The following is a 14,413-nucleotide window of genomic DNA, read 5'->3' on the forward strand; positions in this document are numbered from 1 at the left end:
TATCTAGGAAAGTGACTGCATGTTGGCTTAGGGTCACTTATACACTTCTCCCATCCTCCGAGAAAAGCCGGGACACTTGTTGCCGCGGTGCACCTCCGGGTCAGAGGCAGCCCGGCTCACCATAATCTTTTACTGTGCAACAGAGCACATGTGCACTCCTTTCAGAGAAATAACACCATCAATCCATTGGTATACTTCAAAGAGGATTATTTATTTGCATACAAGCCAAAGAAAAGCTTTTCTTTGGCTCATATGCAAATAAATAATCCTCTTTGAAGTATACCGATGGATTGATGGCATTATTTCTCTGAAAGGAGTGCACATGTGCTCTGTTGCACAATAAAGGATTATATATATATATATATATATATATATATATATATATAATACCAACTCTAGCTTTGCATGAGCGACTCTGATACTCTCTGCAATAAAGAATCTATGACCAGTGACCAACCACACCTTCAACTTTTTCTTTGGCTCAAGTATCAAGGTGTCTGTCTATGTAAAGATCACTATAAACTACATATTCAGCTGGTAAACATTTACACAGTCAACAGTAATAACGACTACCTTCTACCCAGGTGTACAGTACCTGCATGAGGACCTTGTGACGAAGCACAAATTTCAGGGTCAACAGGTTGCCAATGATGGGCAGCGGAGTCGGTCCAGGGGGGTATCTTCTCCTCAACCACTGAAGCTTGAAGAAATGTCCAATGAAGAGAGTAAGAAACAGAGCAATCAGCAGCTCAGTGATTGACAGCATGGTAGGTGCCTGTTTCTGCTTCTAGTAAATCTCCTAAACAGTGGAATTTTATATTTACTGGACGCCCTATTCTTTCCTCTTGTCTTAGTAAATTTTATTCCTCGTTCATGAATCATATATCTATTTCTCTAGCTGTTTCCTGTTCTCTTTTCTCTCTCTTTATCTCTTCTCTCTCTATCTCTCCCTATCCCTTAATTTGTCCTCCGATGTACCCTGATTTTCTCTACCCTGAATGTCTGTTCTCCTTCCTTTCCTTCTTCCTCCAACCCTTTATTTTACCCCATTCACCCCCTTTCTCTTCCGTTGTCTACTTTCTGTTCCTGTTTTCTCTTAGCTTTTCCTCCTCAATGTCTAGCCTCAATATCTATCTTCTTCAGTATTTATGCAAAGCCTGTGCATCTCTCTCCCCCTTTCTATTTCAGTAAAGATCACCTTCTCAGTCTCATTCTTTCTCTCCTTCTCTCCCCTTTTATACTTTGTCTAAGAACCCAGAGGAGGCGTATATTCGGGGACTGCACAAGATAAGAGTTTGGTGTTTGTGTAACACGTATGCTTTTCACCTGTAAGGTGGAATATTTGCTCAATTATCTCTGCCCTGCTGTTGTTTGACCTCTTGTAAGTGCATGCAGATGTACTGCCAATAAACACATCTCTTTTCCCGGGCTCCAGTCCAGTGCTTGGAATCTGTGCCAGAGGTCCTGATGACTCGTGTGTATTTTAATGGGCCAATTACATTTAAATTAACCCCTCAGGTACGAATAAGGAATAATTACTGTGGGTCTTTTTAAAGGAAAGGTGACCACAGATATGTTAATAAGATAATGTGAATAATGTCCAGTTGGGGTTCTGCATAACACACCTGGTTATCACCTCTATAGTAGATTATTTTCAATTTGTCATTATCCTTTTATGATTTGACCTCTCCAAAAAGGCATGCAAATGAACTGGCAACAGAATAATCTATCTGGGCTGTGGCCCAGTGCTTGGTGGCTGTGCCAGAGAACCCGACTGCTCAATGGTATCCATTTGCCTTGTTAAATGCATTTTTAAGTTTAAATGACTCTTTAGACACAAACATGGAGTGTTGATTGTGGATCTTTTAAGGTAAATTATTTAAATTGTGCAAAGAACATTGTCCTTGAAAGCGGAATGCAAAATAAGCTCAAACGACACAGCATATGGATGAATATGTCAGAGCTTTATTCCAAACAGACCTCTTCTACCAGCTTTCTTCATCAACCGACTGACTCCCTGTAGAAAATTGCCTCCACATTCCAATACATCACTTTCTTGAACATAAACATTCCAAGACATTACAATTCCCCCTTTTTTAACCATCAAACAGAGATACCACTAGATACCACTGGACTACTAAAATATATAAAACAATGTGAAATATACAACAAAAACTCCTTTATTGTTTATTTATTTATTTATTGAGCATATTGTTTCAGATAGTTGGGGTTCTGAGTTTATCTACCACTACTGCTTCTTCCATTGCATTCTTGATGATTTTCATTATTCAAGGTTCCCAACCTAGACAAAGGTATTCCTCCTTTTGCTTTGATCATCCAAGTATATCATCACCCTTTCCAAAACATACATTTTTGTAATAGCTAACCTTCTCTAAACTCTACTTCACCATAAAAGGAACCCCACATAGGGGTTTCCTACCCACAATAACTTTTTGGTTTTACAGCTAATATTTCCGGAATATTACGTTCTCTATACAAACATTGGTAGTATTTCTTAGACATTAATGTCAATCTTGAACATTACGAGAAGACCATTCTAACCTTCACACCATCCACACTTATAGCATCACACAGGTTGCTAAATATGCCGTGACACAATTGTAAAATACCTTCACTGCAACTTCCATTTACTTCATATGTTTGTGTGACCTGTCTGAATGACCGAGGTTTATCAAAGAGGAAACAGACACTTGTAACACTAGGCCTTTGGTCATATAAATTTAGAGTAACCTCAAAAACCCTATGCAAATGTGGTTATTGCGGTATATATGGTTCGTCCGCCCCGCATATGGGTTGTTGGCCGTTATCATTGGTTACTCCAAGTTAGTGATGTTGCCAGCCTCAACCAGAGGCACCTCTGGCCTGTAGTGCAGTGTCCAGAGAAGGAGAAAAAGGGGTGTGTCAAAATAGAATTTAGAAAAAAGGAAAAAAGGTTTAAAGGTTTAAAAACTGAAAAATCACCCTGAATAGTTTTATTTGATGGTGTGATTTCCAGGTAGTTAAAAAGATCTGTTACTACTAGGTTGATCGAGTAACTAGATCATAGTAGTTCAAAAACACTCATTACACAAACGTCGACATGTTTCTGCTCTGTCGGCCCACAGGGGTCTATAGAGCATTCGTCAGGACTCACAGTTAAACAGACAAACAATGTTCGGATTACTCACACCTTTTGTGTTGTATTACGTTAATAACCTGTATACTTTGCAGGGTATTGACTCCTCCGGTTTCTGAAAAGAAATAGGGAGAGAACAACGAGAGAGACACACTTATTGCAAAACTTCCTGATTTAGGCTAGTGCAAAGGGTAGAATAACATTATTATTCATTCATTCCTGAAAACTCATCTCTAAGGTGGGGAGGGTTTTGTAACCGGGTAGAGCTTTTTACGCTGTAGACAAGGTAATGGAATTATGTAAAGAGCACATTCTGCAAGGGTGAATTTATCTAGTACGCGCTGGCCTATTATAGAGCAAGCATAACGGGTAGGTTATTTAAAAATGCAGCGCATAGAGCTCGTGTAAAGGAACCTATTTAGCAAGATGGGCGAGTTATTAAACGCAGCGCATTCTCGTACCTTGTGAACGGAGAGTACTCGTTTGCGTCGGGGGGCCCTCAGGACTCAGAGCTGTGTTTAAAATATATCGTGTTAATAAACATTCCGTATGGTCACCTTACCGAGATTCAGTGGAGAATGCTGCGTAGCTCCGCCATTACCCGCGTGTGCTTGCAAACACGTCTAGTGCTGACTCTGCCCCCGGAAGTTCGTGAATCCGGCTGGGCAGGCGTTTTAAAGAGGCAGGCACTCTAGGCTCACGTGTTAGCTGGCGTATCTGGATAATTTGTTTTTTTGACAAAACTTTATTGCTTACATCAAGAAGAAATGGAATTTTAACGAGTATTATTTATTTCATGAACTAGGCAGTCTCTTGTATTCTATGGATGGTACATCATTTAGAAAATTGGTGCCACGGAATGGAATCATTAAGGCCGTTTTCGTAAGTTTTAAGGCGTTCCACCCACCTCTGTTCTTTCTCAAATAATGTTCTTTCACATCTTTGGGATTTATCGGTTAGCATTTCGATTACTGACCAGTGGATATCGTCGCAGGAATGACCTGCTTGCACGAAGTGGGTACAAAGTTTGGTGGTATTCTTTTTTAATCTTATATTACTGCGATGTTCGCCAATCCTTGTTTTTATTTTTCGACATGTCATCCCGATGTAACGCTTGCCACAAGGGCAGGTCACTGTATAGATGACATGAGTCGAATTACAATTAGTGTGTTGGCGTTGCTGCCAGAGGAGGGTGTCAGAAAGTTGTAATGTTTTTGTAGCAGTTGTAGTTTTACATGATACGCATGACCCACACGGATAATGTCCAGTTACAGGTGACATAGTTATATCCCTGGGCAGAATTGCTTTCAGTTTTTTAGGCGGTGGTCGGGTATGTACCAAGACATCCTTGATGTTTTTTGATCTCCCATTGGCGAACCTTGGTCTGGGCCAATCAAAATGTCCTGTGTGAAGGATATGCCAGTTCTTGTTTACTAATTTCTTTACTGCGTAAGACGCCTGGCTGAATGTTGTGACACAGGTAGTTAGATCAGGTATTATTTCTTTCTGAAATGTTTGCAGGAGGCATTCTCTCGGTTGATTGGTAGCTCTTTTTTTGCAGAGTTTGATGGTTTTCTCTGTATAGTCTCTCTGTCTCAGTCTGTCACATAATTCATTGGCCTGCAATCTATAATCTGAGTTGTTACTGCAGTTCCTCTTTAAACGCAGAAACTGGCTGTAGGGAAGATTGTCCCTCAATGGTTTGGGGTGAAAACTTTTGTAAGACAAAATGCTGTTTTTGGCCGTTGGTTTCCTGAACGTTTTCGTATGTAACTCATTATCCTTTACGAATATGGTTATATCAAGGAAATCAAGGTTGCAGCTGGTGGCTGTATGTGTGAATTTTAGCCATGGGTCAAGGTTATTGAGCCAGTTCATAAAAGACTGTAGGTCCAATTTATTGTCCCAAATCATGATGATATCATCAATGTATCTCTTCCAGTATAAAATAAGTATTTTAAATAAATAGATAAATTCACCCTTGCAGAATGTGCTCTTTACATAATTCCATTACCTTGTCTACAGCGTAAAAAGCTCTACCCGGTTACAAAACCCTCCCCACCTTAGAGATGAGTTTTCAGGAATGAATGAATAATAATGTTATTCTACCCTTTGCACTAGCCTAAATCAGGAAGTTTTGCAATAAGTGTGTCTCTCTCGTTGTTCTCTCCCTATTTCTTTTCAGAAACCGGAGGAGTCAATACCCTGCAAAGTATACAGGTTATTAACGTAATACAACACAAAAGGTGTGAGTAATCCGAACATTGTTTGTCTGTTTAACTGTGAGTCCTGACGAATGCTCTATAGACCCCTGTGGGCCGACAGAGCAGAAACATGTCGACGTTTGTGTAATGAGTGTTTTTGAACTACTATGATCTAGTTACTCGATCAACCTAGTAGTAACAGATCTTTTTAACTACCTGGAAATCACACCATCAAATAAAACTATTCAGGGTGATTTTTCAGTTTTTAAACCTTTAAACCTTTTTTCCTTTTTTCTAAATTCTATTTTGACACACCCCTTTTTCTCCTTCTCTGGACACTGCACTACAGGCCAGAGGTGCCTCTGGTTGAGGCTGGCAACATCACTAACTTGGAGTAACCAATGATAACGGCCAACAACCCATATGCGGGGCGGACGAACCATATATACCGCAATAACCACATTTGCATAGGGTTTTTGAGGTTACTCTAAATTTATATGACCAAAGGCCTAGTGTTACAAGTGTCTGTTTCCTCTTTGATAAACCTCGTACTTACCCTGGGGAATGAAACAGACCTTCAAATCCCTAGTCCCTCCCCATTGATTGATTGGTCTGTCTGAATGACCTGCAACACTTTATAAAATTGAAATTTTTCTGCATGTGTGAGAGATACCCTTTTGGGAAGGGTAATCTCTGAAACTGGCTTCATGCCCTTGCTGGACACACCTGTAAAATGTTCCCTTAATCCTCCCAAAACTCTTTCTACTTCCTTTTTCCTTCAAACACTTCAAAGCACTAACTTGTGCCTGTGCTTTCTTACTTAAATCCTTCATTATTTCCAACATATGAAATGGTCCAATCTTTTAGATGTCAGTTGATAAGAAATTCTGGTGTTCTGGATTAAACAGATGCAGGTCCAGTCCTTCTCACCCAGACAAGAGGGCAGCAGATCTGCATGGCAGGGCAGCAGTCCTTCAGAGCAGCAGCCCAGCAGAGTGGCAGTCCTTTCAGAAGCACAACAGTCCTTCTTCCTGGCAGATTATACACAGGGCGAGAAGTGCATTGGAGAGTTGGTGTTTGGGATCCAGTATTTATACCTGGGCCTTCCCTTGAAGCGGGAGAAGTTTCTAAAAGTTTCCCTTTGAAACCCACAGGCCAACTGCCTTCTCTGTCCCGGCTGCATACTGACTACAGGGGTATGCAGCCCTTTGTGAGTAGGTAGGCTACACCCTATTCCAGTGTAAGTAGGGCTGTGCCCAACTCTGTCATCCCATTCTGCCAGTGATGTCCCATAGAGACACACCTAGGGTCTCTACTGTGTGTGGTTGATGAAAAGGAATGCACAAAGCCCAACTGTCAGTTTCACCCCATCATGTGACCCAGAGACAGGCTGCAGGCACTAAATGGCGAGGCAGGAAAATGCCAACTTTCTAAAAGTGGAATAAGGCCAAGTCCTAAAAAGTCACTTGGACTGTGTGTCCATCACTCCAATGAAATATTTTGTTACATTATCAGCTGTTAATCTCTGTGAATTGAACACTTCATTACACCAGAATGTACATACTACAGTTACTTAATAAATCAACATTTCTTGTTTGCTAATGTCATTAGTCAATAAGACAGTTAGACACCTTAACAATGAATTCAAAATGTAATTGCAAAACAATGTTCAATCCAATGCAAGTAATGTATGCCCACTGAATTTTGGGATGCCCTGTTGGGTCGTCAGGGCCTCTGGAAAAGACATAAAATGAAAAACGCTTCAATGTACAGACGTGAATAAGTTCACACAAATTTATGATTAATCAGTATTTGATATCCGTGTAGTATATAAAAAAAATATAGTGAACCCTATGCGGAAAAACAAATGGATATGAACATGATGGAGAGCAAGTTTGATGGTAATATTAATTTAAGGTATGGAGTGTACTCTCAGCACACTATTATCCATAATCACAACACCAATACCACTGTATTCCAATTGATCATGATGCATGCAACCATAATCAAGTGATTTTAAATTGTATGGGAAAGCAGTGCCCCGGATGGTGTCAAAGCTAATTCAAATAGTGCAAGACTCAGTAATAGTCAATTTAGTGCGTAGTATATTATGTCAGGAAGGAAATGTTATAAACTAACGGACCAATTCCACATTAAACTTATGAGGTATGTCAATCTAAATTTGTACTGCCAAAGCAATTCCATTTACGATGGTTATCTGGCCTCCGTAGCCTTTTTTTAGAAAAACTTAATGGACCCTACCTCGAAGTACGTGGGGTATTCAAAGAGAGATGTATCTCATTGGATACTGGACTCATTAGGAAAATCGATGTGAGCCAAAGTTTAGGTTTTTGAATCCGCTAAAAAAATAACAAGCAGAGTTTACCAATCTGTGCAACTGTTGCTGTGATGTGGACAAGAAATTACTAATATGTCAATATCACTTACTCAAAGAGTAATCTTGTGCTTGCATGAGTCAGCGTACTGCAGCTGATAATATAGTCGCTTGAAACATGAATGCTGAAACTGACCTCAATTAAATTCATGAGAGCAATGCTACGACAACAGATTCAAGTTAATCCCAACAACACTAGTCTGTGTAGGAAACACTGGGCGCCATATTGGAAAAGACTCCATTTGGGTAACACAGTAGACCGTGCTATTTAATTAGTGGTGGCACCCATAATCATGAAAACTAACCCTAAGGGGAAAATCACATAAAGTCACCGAACAAGTGACAAGAAAGTTAGTTGTTCTCAGATAACCCTGGTGGTTCCGCAAATGTGTTGTTTAGTTGGGTTAACAAACCAAAAGTTTAGCAGTAAAAAACCACAACAGTAATATTGTTAATTGGGAAAGGAGCATACGGTCCAGGAATCCCTAAAACTGGATATGAATCCCAAATTAGGTATTTGTTTGGAGGAAAGCTGGCTCAAGGCTCTGGACCTTTCCAGCCTCTAACGAACAAAGTTAAGTAAAGATTGTGAGCGCTTGATTCTCCTTGCTAATGTTCCCATTCAATCCCATCAAAGGGCTGATCTTCCTCATTTGTTAAAACTACTACAGTGCCAGTTGGTTTATATGAGCGGAGTTCTTTTTATTGATGTCAACACAAAGTTTCATCCACTATTTTGCTCATTTTTCATTTATCCATTGTGCAATAGGTTCTTACAACAAAGGACAGCAGTAATAATGTGCGGTGATTACACTTGGTCAATTTAACTGGAATAAATGTGATTAATCCCATACTGTCCACATATTTTTTTTACAGATAGTACAATCATATTACTATATGCCATTCAATGAAGGGTACAACAACTCTATAAAAGCGGTCATATTATCATGTAAAATAAATTTGTAATCAAACACATCGGTGCATGCATAATACACAGTGCTTGGTCATTTTAGTTAATCAGAATGAACGAATGAGGATGATCACTTAATCTCAAAAGTCAGTGGTTAATATGCGATATAAGTACACCAGCTTTATAGAAACAGCCATGATGTTATGCAGCAACCGGTTTTTGATCAACCACATTGTTGTATCCACTATGATTGTATGAATAACAAGTGCAGATTTGGAAACCAGAGTCATGCACAATCAATTATAATATGCAACCACTGTCTGTATGCATATTCGAATGTACAGATCAGATGACAACTAAGTCAGATACAATCATCCAATGGCATTAATCAAAATGTTGCACTGAGCAGTGCTAAAGAAAACATCTCATGTCTAATTTGTCATTCATACCCTGGGGATTCATTGTGTTTATCTGCTGATCTAGTAGATCTCCCTTTGAGATAACATTTTAGGATTATCCCTGCCAGGATGGTTAGTGCAGGCCTCCATAACCTGGGACCTTAGTTGGGTGATGGAATGTTTGCGTTCAACCTAGTGTACCGCCAAGTGTGAGTTTACATTATGAGTACGGATTCTGCTTTTATGCTCTGTAAGTCGAGTTTTTATTTCCTTTCGGTCTTCCACATGTATAGCATACCACATGGGCATTTTATAGCATATATTACTTTACTGGTATTATAATCTGCTGAATGATGTAAGGGGATTTTTTGACCAGTTCTAGGATGAATCAGTAATAGTATCACAAGTTATCAGATTGTTACAGTGAGTACAGTTTGAGCATTTCTTAGTACCCATATTCCGATGTTACTTCAATGGTTTCTTAGCAGATAACATTTCTCTAAGGTTTCTCGATCGGGGATTTACAAACAGTGGTTTTTGTTGAAACAAGGCGTGAAAGTCTGGATCCTATTGTAGTAGCGCCTATCATCTGTGAATATTTTTTTTATCTCCCTTGATTTGGCAGTAGTTTTGTTTTGCAATAGTTTCTTACGATCCATGGATAGTACTTGGTGCTCGTGTTCCTCCAGCAGTTTAGTAGGATAGCCTCTCTCATGATAATTTTCATTTTCATTATTCAATGCCATTAAACAGGTGGGCGAGTCAGATGAGATGCGCTTAATTCTCAAGTATTAAGAGTAAGCTACATTCTTGATTAAACTGGGTGGATTAAAGCTTTGAAAGAACAAGGTGTTATTTTTGTCTGTTGATTTGTGGTATACACTTGTTTGTAAACCTGTTTCCTGAAGTTCAACCTGTATGTCCAAAAATTACATACAGGTTTTGCTAATGTTGAGGGTGAAGTGGATCCTGGGGTTCATGGTGTTCAATACATCTTTGCTGTTGATCAGACTAGATTTGCTATTTTTCCATACTAGAAATATATCATTTATGTACCGCCGAAACAGAAGTAAGTTATCTGTCCATTGTGTGTTGGTGAGTATGAAATCATGCTCAAACATGGCCATATAGACATTAGATTTCCAATGGAATAACCACTATTTCCTTCAATTGAGCAGCACATCTATGGGCTTTGCAGCAGCACACAGTATACACCAATATCTATATGGCCACGTTTGAGCATGAATTATACTCTATTCAACGAGCTTGTTGATACCTCCTTGCTGCAGAAATGTAGTGAGTTTAAGCCCGTCGGTTTCCCGGATGGTCAGAATTCTGAGTACCCCGAGGCAAATTACCTTTCTTCACACATTATTTTGAAAGATGAACCACTAGAGAGGTATTTAGGAAGAGAAGAAGGGCACAAGGGATTGAGGGCAAGGGGACATAACTGGGGCGGGGTTGTGCTCTAAATGGGAGGACCACAAAATATTGACAAATCAGGAATTCGTGCCTCATAAAGTTGAGATAAACCCAGACTCGCAGAACACTGTAGTAAAGACATACAATACTTTGTCAGAGGTAGGGCAGATAGGGGATAGCTTCCACTCCAAACCCAATGCTGGAGATACTAACCCTGTAGGGTTAGATCCCAACCATGGGAGGATGTGTATTGGGGGACCTACCTTTACTTCCCTTATGGCACAAATGCCAGAGCCAGTGTCTGAATCAAGGCTGAGTGATAGGGCACGTGTTGTACTAAGGCCATAACGAGTAGTAAACACCCTGGTCTTTGTGCCACTGTTTGACATAGAACTGGGCCCTTTTAATAGAACATTTCTCCTGTAGCTATTATGTGAAATTGAAGATCTGAGAATGGTAAAAAGCAAAGATAGCGATCATGTATTTATAGACCCAAGAACTGATCTCCCACTTGCCAGGGTAACTTTTAGCACTGGAATAATTGCAATGTTTGTATTGGCAAATGTAGATCTTTGTAGAAAAAGTGGGATTGGTGTTTTTTCCATTTAACAAGCTAGTTTATGTCCTATGTGTGCCCCATTGGGAAGATCTCCAGGACATCTGTGGAGCGTTACCCAACACTAAGGGGGCTATAAATCTGAAAGATATAAAAATCTCAGTTGGTATTACCTCCAGGAAAAGGGTGATTAACATGGTAGCACCAGTGGCTAAAAAAGTCATGGACCATAGCGGAGGGGAGGAAGTGGATCAGTGGAGTTCGGTAACATGTGAAAGCTTCACTCTCACTTGATATTGGGCATAGTAGTAGAGGCTCTTTTCCAAAACAGGCTCTGAAAACGCTAATTACGAAGACCATTTATGAAGTCAGTCGTAAGAGAGATACTGTTCTATGTCTGGGTCATTCCGTTAATGATGTCATAGCTGGGAGTAGTATTTATAAACAACTTCAACCATATGTTGTATGGAATCTCCCGCACGGAGTGCGTAGAACTATCTTTTTGTTACGGATGAATCAGCTGCCCTTACAAATTATAATAGGCGCATGGGAGGGATTAGCCAGGCAGGACAGATTCTGCCATCTATGCGGAATATCGGTACAGGATTTAAATCATGTTTGGTTTGTCCCCTATTACAACCATTACAACGTTGCTTATTGAAGCCATTGCATTTAAAATATAACATCGCCACTTTCAAGAAGGCCTGGAACTTTTTTTTGCCACCCCCCCATTCTGATCAAGTGTGTTTTAAAATGTATATCTTTTTAAAGCAATTTTCAAATATATTTTAGACAAGAACTAATGGAAAGAAGTAGGCTGTGGTATGTTAAAGAGGGTCTAAAGTAGACAACATTTACTACATAATATAATTAGAATTGCAGGGTCCTCGTATTATACATTTGAAGATGTCATGGTATAATCTGAATTATATTTTACAAGCTTCTTTGTTCTATAAACGCTCAATGGATGAATGGAATTCGCACAGCACTTACACAACTGCACTTTGATATCATGTATGCTGCTATGTAAACAGTACTGCATAATGAATGTGTTGTGCATCTTTTAGGCTACTGCTAGTATTTTTCCCATGGGGTTCGTGCAAGCGCGATTTTTCACTAATTTTAAAAGAAAATGTTGCAGGATGTTTTTTGCATTTGCACTTTGAATTATCTTCTTCTGCCCATATGTATTCACATACATAACGAAAAATGTTACGTCATATTTTAGTATACGCCTCATATTGATATTGGAAATAGAATTTTAAGATGCTCACGAAGGTATAGTTTTGGGGGTATTTAAGGATGCACTTTGACCGAAACTAACATATCTGTATTCGACCATAATGGCGAAATTGGTGTAACAATTGCATACTTGCACACTTAGATGTCACAAACTGCTAGTATCTCGCATTGTTTGAACAACATTGCCGTATTTATGATATTATATGTATTTAAATTTCTTTACATTTTATTATAAAGCTCTAGATGATTTGTAAAACCAGAACATTTTATTTTTTCTATATCTCTTTATGTGAAACTCCTAGGAGCTCCAGATCATAATAAAATACATTGAATTGCACTAATATTAATCGGTCAGAAGGGAAACGGTGTGCCACTCATCGAATAAGTAGTAAGTAAGTAGACAATGTTGATAGATCATAAGTGTAATGGTTTGGCAGTCACCAAATAAGATCTGATTCAGCACAACACATTAATAGATCACAAACACATGCCCTAATATTTCTATATTGGTGTGCATGCCAACAAAGGCAATTAAAGTCAACAGGACTTTGAATGAACTCTATCTTGTGTGCCTATCACCTCTGTGATATGCCAACCACGAAATCACAAATACCCAACCTGGCATGGGTTAAGTTGCACAGAATAACTTGTTGGCATTTGAAACACTTCCTTCAAATGCACCAATTATATTTTTGCATCTACAATTTAAGCCTTAACAATTATTAGCCAACAATGTGGTAATAGTGTGCTATCTATAGCAAATTCTGAAGATGTCTGCCAAATATTGCTCAACAATCCCTGTACATTCACCCTCAACATCATACCTTTTCAGACTGCCTCGGGTAAATTGAAACGTGTCCCATTTCTTGTGAAAGCCAAGATTTGCGTCTTTCCCATTATCACAAACTGTGGTGTAAGGCTAAAGTGGCTGGATTGTATCAGGGTGGGTGTTGTGTATTAGGTGACCAATATAATGGGAGCTCATTTGTGACATTTGAAGCGACTAAAACTAATATCTGCAATAGGGTCTGATCAAATTCTGTTCTATACTAGCATGACATGGGCCGCACACTGTAGACAGGAGGGATTCCTTGCAAAAACACCGAAACTGGCTACACTGGCAGTAATTTGTGAACTCACAAAGGGAAGTACAGTGCTTTTGGTACATACAAAACCCCTAAAGATATTTGAAAAGTGAGAAATTACCTTGATTTTTCATTTATAATGAATTAGGTGAAAGACTAGTTTGATATAAAACTGTGATAAGTAATGAAAGAATATATTGTGCCCATTTTACTCTGCTGCCCAAGTCCCCTTTCAAAGTATGCTGAACTTCTACATGTTTGTTTTCTCCTGAACATTTCGTTCTCCAAACTCTGCTGAACTCGTTTGCCTTCAACCTTGTCTGACATGCATAATCTCTGCTGCACTCCTTCCTCTCCAACATTATCTCAAGGGAACAAACTGAGCTGAACTTGAGCCTAGTATAAATCCACTGAACGGCTGCCTCTTTAAACTCTGCTAAAGTTCTTTCTCCCTGTTTGAACTCACCTGAAGTTTCTCCTCTTCAAACTCTGGTGAAAGTTTCAAACTAACATCATTGATGCAAAGTCCATTGAATTTCAGGTTATGCTGCTGACTTCCAGCCAGGTTTTAAGGAGCTGCTAATGACACATTCAGTACACACAGACACAACATTGCACAGCTAGCTCAGGTACTGTAATATGCATGATATTCGAAGAAATTGTATGCATAATGCAAAATAAGTCAAATTCACAAACTACCACAAGTGAAGTTAGACAAGCTGAACACCACATGTGCGAGCTGCTCTGAATATCTTCTGCTGCAGAAAAAGTGGCAAAATATGTGCTAATAAAGTGGTGCACAGCCGAAAACTGTTACAAAAAAAGCTTTGTTGTACATAAAACACTGCTCCCTATCCCACCTTGTTTAACTTTTGTAATTTTATACTCTGGTCTTAATGTAATGGTTTTAAGTAACCACACAATAAAGTTATTCATTCATTCATTCTATCCCACCCTGTTTGCTTTCAAAATACATTTATATGACTTAGACCTTGGTTTTGTAAACACTATATGCCCCGTAGCCAACAATTTCTTCCCACTTACATTGGTAGGGACTTTAGAACA

At 39.2% G+C, this 14,413-nt stretch overlaps 1 protein-coding gene across 2 annotated transcripts in view; it reads right to left on the reverse strand.

Moving 5' to 3' along the window:
• The window catches only part of LOC147684131 (cytochrome P450 2J6-like), a 72,262-nt gene extending 71,040 nt beyond the window's left edge, over positions 1-1,222 (reverse strand). For both annotated transcript variants that reach the window (XM_086944516.1, XM_086944515.1), the window contains exon 1: positions 596-1,222. In XM_086944516.1, coding sequence (XP_086800642.1) covers positions 596-766 — 171 coding nt within the window. In that variant the 5' untranslated portion in view covers positions 767-1,222. The remainder of the gene's footprint in view (positions 1-595) is intronic.
• Positions 1,223-14,413: the final 13,191 nt, after the last annotated feature.

This window comes from Lissotriton vulgaris, chromosome 11 (assembly GCF_964263255.1).
Source record: "Lissotriton vulgaris chromosome 11, aLisVul1.2, whole genome shotgun sequence".
NCBI lineage: Eukaryota > Metazoa > Chordata > Amphibia > Caudata > Salamandridae > Lissotriton > Lissotriton vulgaris.